Consider the following 6,000-nt stretch of genomic DNA (forward strand, 5'->3'; position numbering starts at 1 on the left):
AAGGTTATATTTTGTATGGTTGAGGAAGAGCAACACGCTATCAATATGTAGTGTTTCTTGTATCAGGTTAATTATGAGATTCACTTCAGTTCATTTATCTGCTATGTTTCGACGTTTGAAATCAATAAATGAATGCAACATATCTGTATGACCTTTTTTTTGGGGGGGGGGGGGGGGGGGGTAATTGCTCTTATTTTAAATTGCTATTAACTTTGTGAAATACATGTGTCCGATTTGTCAAAAGGCAGCATTCCATGATCATAAGCTTTCCACAGTGCAAGTGTTTTGTGATGCAGATAGGCTGACTGAACATTACTCCTTACTTTTACTGGTGTATATCCCTTGGACAAAGACTGCTAAGGTCACTTGACATTGTAATGTATGGGGTATGTAGAGCTATGGATTTTGTCTGAACCTGTCAAACTGAAATCTGCAGAACTGTGGTCACATGGTCCAGAGCGCAGTTTACCGTGTGATGTATTGCATTCTTTGGGAGGAGTTGCTTAAATCTGACATCCACCTTATGAAGGAGCTGTAAGAAACCACTTTGGTTAATTTGGCTCCCAACATCACAATATCAACTACAACAGTCATTTCAGAAAGGTATGTGCATGTGTCTCCTCTCGCAATCCAGCTGTTAACCATTACTTTTACATTTCCCACATCTGTTAATCATTAAATAAAGTGGTTAATTCTGTTGCTTTTGTGTAAATGCCTGTTTTATGGTTCTTTAACAGATAAAAATGGTCATATACTGATTGTATATGTGTTTGTTTCTATGTACTTTTTAGTGAAATGTACTAGAAATCTGAGTGAAAGTTTCAAAGCACATTCTACCATTTATTTCTCTCTCTCTCTCTCTCTCTCTCTCTCTCTCTCTCTCTCTCTCTCTCTCTGTGTAGAGTTTATTCAACAATGCAACCCTCACAACGTTTATACATCCACCTCCCAGAAAAATATGAAGATTTTAAAAAATCGGGTGAATGGGTAAGCAATGTCAGAGATGATCTTTCCTGTCCTGCAGGAATTGATTTGCAGGGTCATTTTATACAAAATAATTTAATATAATTAATTGTTTCCAATAAATTCTTAATTTGAGCGGCTTTTAACTATACAATTAAATCAACAAAAGAAAACTGGGTATAAATAAATAAATAAATAAAAAAACAGTTTGAACAGACAGGAAGAGGCTCAGAGTAATCAAATCTCTTGGCTAAACAGAAATTGACCACAATCACATTTGTTTTCTAATTGACAGAAGCTATAGACAGGTGAGATATTTTATGACAGCGAAATCAATGGTACCTGTCAGGTATTATTATTTACATGTATGCATTTAGCAGACACTTTTATCCAAAGCGACTTACAGTGCATTCAGACTAACAGTTTTTACCTAACATGTTCCCTGGGAATCGAACCCACAACCTTGCGCTGCTAACACAATGCTCTACCACTGAGCCGCAGGAACACTATTATCTGAGTGCCTTTTCATAAACAATGGCTTACTCTGGCCACTGGCTTTTAAATCTGTTTTAGATGCAGGTTTGAGGTTGTTGTTTTATCTGTGATGCTATAGATAACATAAGTGGTATTTGGAAATTGAATGGATGGAGGTTTGTGATTTGATCGATGTCTTGTCTACCTTTCTTCGTAGGACCATGGGATTGTCATCACAGATTTGAATCCATTGGTGACACAGGGTGAGCTTCACGACTACTTTGAAAAATTTGGGACTATTACAGAATGTGTAGTAAGTTATTATTAGATATTATTAATAATAAATATGTTATTATTTTTATTCTCATGTATTTATCGATATATATTAATTAGAAAACACTATTATAACAAGGTAATGTTTTTTTTTATTCTAATATACTTCTTATATTTTATTGTCATCTCACACATCGTGGATTTGCATGTTCTGTAATGTATTTCTATAATAAAAATACATGTGATATTCCTATTATATAATAAGCATCAAACAAACAATATAATAATTGTTTCGATGCATAACAAAAAAAGAAAGAAAGAAAGAAAAATGATTGCACAGTCATCAATTAAGTGGCGATGTGCACTAAGTAAAAAAAGTGACTCGTCAATTCATGGCTCTGTTGAGAATGTCTTAGCAAACAGTTAAAAATAGTTAAGTTAATGGTGACTAGTTGAGAGAGAGAGAGAGAGAGAGAGAGAGAGAGAGAGAGAACACATTTTAGTATGTTGGGTGAAAAATGTAACCCAAACAACCTAGCACAGGGTTTGTTGATTTTTGACCCAGTGCTGGGTTGCCAAAATGATCCAAATTGGGTTGTTTTTAACCCAGCAATTTGTCTGTAGTTTACTTAGTTAATCTCATATTTCATGATCTTTACTGTAAACTTTGGCTCCTCTTGTAATTTATGAACTTTTCTCAATGAACAGTTCACAATCGACAAGTCATCAGGATGGCCAAAGGGTGTGGGCTTTGTGAGATATTCATCTTCAGCAGAGGCTAAAGCAGCCGAAAAGGCTGGGCCGCACTGTCTTGGAGGTTTTCCCTTAAGGATCAACAGAGTTATTACAGAAAAAGTAAGTCAATCTACAATCCCTACCAAAAAAGACTGGCTTAGACTTCCATGCTGGTTTGGTGCTGCTCATGAAGGGGAACCAGCATAGCTATGTCCTTCACCAGCATCCAAAACACAACATAGCCTACACTGATGAGCAGCAGGGCTGGTCTTTTCAACCCTATAACTGTAGAAATCTATTCAATTATGTCCTTTAATCTCAATATGGCAGTTGCTTGGTTTGGGACTGTTTGCGTTAATTCTTGTAATTCCAGGCTGTGTTGTCATGAAGTCAGGAAAAACAGTGACATGGCATTTCAAGTTTTAAGATTTAACATTTTAAAATGATTGGCTCAAAACAGCCTGGTGGGAGAACTGTACTGTCATGAGCAGATTGCATAGCATGTATTGCCATTGAGATGAATGAGAATGATAAAAGATTGTTTTCTCCAGGTACTACAGACCTCATTTTATGATTTGTAATAGAGAAGAACACCTTGAACCCAGTCACAACTCTCTCTCTCTCTCTCTCTCTCTCTCTCTCTCTCTCTCTCTCTCTCTCTCTCTCTCTCTCTCTCTCTCTCTCTCTCTCTCTCTCTCTCTCTTTCTCTCTTTCTCTCTTTCTCTCTTTCTCTCTCTCTCTCTCTCTCTCTTAGAAGGCTGTCCAAGACAAATCTGCGGCCAGTTAAATACTCCTCCATGCCAAGCCTTTCAGACAGACTGTGTGTGAACTAGAAGTGGAGTATAGGAGCACCGAAAGTGATTTACTCTGAACATCATCCTACCACAATGTGAACTAGATGTTTCTGCAGGATAAACCAGTGTATATTGTTACATTTTGTACCTAGCATTCAGTTTGATTTAATGTCTGTATGCCCTACTGTAAATGATCACTTTTATATGTATTTCTCAAATGTTGAAGAGAATGCTTGGTGAATAATACCACTTTTGGATTAGGATAAATATTATCCTGTGGAAAACATATTTTATGTTATACTTGGATTAGCCTAGTTAATGTATAATTAAACTCTTTAATCTGCACCTAACGGTCAATAATATTTTTTGTTTAAATTTGTGAAAATACCTTGCTATTTGTTCTCATACAAACTATGTGAAAATAGTATTGACAACCATAAATATGTCATGATTACAAATGCAACTACAAAGATGCATTACACTGTTTATGTGGACCGAGCACTAAAACATACGTAAACAATAAAAGATATTTCAGTGAGGGCGAGATGCAACATTTTCGGTCAAATATTTATCCATCAAGAACACTTAAAGGGATACTCCACCCCAAAATGAAAATTGTGTTATTAATAACTTACCCCCATAAAAACCCGTAAAAGCTCTGTTCGTCTTCGGGACGTATTTGTATTTGAACACCACAAATAATCTCAGACCCTCCGAAAAGGAAGTGATCTGTCCATTATTGGTAATCTGTTCTTTTAAGTCCCCTCACATTTGAACACCCATTGCATGCTGCATTCAAGTCATTTTGCTTACAAGCCCACAGTCTCCAAGCTGGGGATGGTTAATTTGTTAAAATGAATAAAATTATATATATTTTTTCTTTTTCTAAGATGCATGCACAAAATGCAATAGTATTATACAGTTGCGAAAGATTATGTAACAATTTAATTTACCGCACCTTTATAAATTGAATAAAAACATGAAAAAAGCAAAAACACACTGATGCACATCCTTTATTCGTCACTATCTTGATTTTCCTCCACAGTCAGCAGTGATGCTGTCAAACTTGTAGTGGAGCTGCTGAAAGTATTTGTTGAAGGTAAGTCAAACATTACCTTTGTAGGCACTGCATACTGTGTTATGGTACAATGCAGTATTATTATTATGAATATCTGTATGCTACAGAGGTGACAGTGAGGACTGTGGCACTTTGAAAAGATTCTGCCACAACTGGTAAGTTTTATGTTAATGTATATGCTTGAAATCTTTTCTTTTAAATTTTGTTGTGAGTTTGATTATAGTTACACTAATAAACCATGCTCATGTTATTTGGCCCTCTGTGAGATCCCTGATATTTTCTCACTGATGTCAAATTTCCTTTGCAGCTTCTTGACTTTTACATTTGCTGAGGAGCCAGAAGATGGCGATGTAACCAAGTTCTGCTGTGCCTGAACACCCTGGACTTCAGTTTGCATATTCACACATGCTTCAGTCTTATTTTGATAGGGTATACATGTTAACTGTAAAAAAAATAAAAAATAAAAAAAACTATGTCTGAGAGTTATTTTATTTGTGATCCGATGCTCATACATCTCTTAAAGGTTCATATTGTTTAGCGGTTGAACTATGTGCCTCCAGCATGTTCGGGGTCGATTGGGATGCCTGCTGGGTAACAGCGCTGTTATTGCCTCCTGGTGAAGAGGTCTCGACTCTCACCCATGGCTCTGTAGGCCACCTGTGCTCTGCTCAGCAGCAGGTGCTTCCAGCATGCTTTGCCCCGCTCCCCATCAAAGCCTCTCAGAGCAGTTGGAATTGATTAAAGTAATAAGGGAGGCAGCAAAGACCCTCAGATGATGACAAGTGGCAGGAAAAAGAGGCACCCCCCTCCGGCCACTTTGAAGTCCCCCCCTTACCCTCGCTGTCCTGCAATGTGGTATAGTTGAAGGTGTCACAGAGGTGAGAGAGGGCACAGGGCGGAATGTGTGTGTGTGTGTGTGTGTGTGTGTGGAGAGAGTGTCAGCCTGTTAAAATTATTGTGACCACACGCATAGTTTTTCAGTTTTAGTGGAAGCATAACAAAACAAATTGGAACCAAAGAACATGACACAAGAAGAGAGGGGTGTGATCTTAAGTGTAAATAAACAAGACACTGAGTCGCTCAAGGGAGCTCCCGGTCTTTCATCAAGGCAGAGAGAAAGCTTTTTGCTCTGATAATTGCACTCTTGGAGTTAGTCGAACCTGCCGCCAGTGAGTTTCCAGTTGTGATGTTAAGGGGTTTGCTTGAATAGGTTTGTTATTGGATAAGCAAAGGAAAGGGCTTGTTGGATTTTGTTAGATCCTGTAGTTAAGGGGCAACAGCAAGACAAAGCTTGTAAGTTGGATACAAAAGCTTATTTGCTTATGTTACAGGTCTGGAAAATGTATTTAACCATGGGAATTTGTGTATAGTGAATATATATATATATATATATATATATATATATATATATATATATTCTAGTAATGTTCAGATTTAAATATTTAAAAGGCTAGAAATAGTTTTTAGCGAATATGTTTATAAAATCTAGGAAATCCGGGTACCATTTGAGTGAAAATCATTGGTCGTCTTTTGTGTAAATGTGGGAGTTGTTCAATACATATTATTGTTTTTTATGGAACATAACTACTTTATAAAATCATACATCTTTGCAGTTCACTTCAAACTTGATAATTAAACTTCAGTACTAAACTATTAATGCTTTTTATGCCATGTTCTGTCTGA

At 36.8% G+C, this 6,000-nt stretch overlaps 1 protein-coding gene across 1 annotated transcript; it reads left to right on the forward strand.

The window, feature by feature from the left end:
* The first annotated feature begins 906 nt into the window (after nucleotides 1–906).
* LOC132148495 (heterogeneous nuclear ribonucleoprotein A0) lies at nucleotides 907–3,658 on the forward strand. Its single transcript, XM_059557185.1, has 4 exons — nucleotides 907–987; nucleotides 1,655–1,750; nucleotides 2,419–2,565; nucleotides 3,229–3,658. Exons 1-4 carry the CDS (start codon nucleotides 916–918, stop codon nucleotides 3,271–3,273), a joined length of 360 nt encoding a protein of 119 aa, XP_059413168.1. The 5' UTR covers nucleotides 907–915; the 3' UTR covers nucleotides 3,274–3,658.
* Nucleotides 3,659–6,000: the final 2,342 nt, after the last annotated feature.

This window comes from Carassius carassius, chromosome 9 (genome assembly GCF_963082965.1).
Source record: "Carassius carassius chromosome 9, fCarCar2.1, whole genome shotgun sequence".
Lineage (NCBI taxonomy): Eukaryota > Metazoa > Chordata > Actinopteri > Cypriniformes > Cyprinidae > Carassius > Carassius carassius.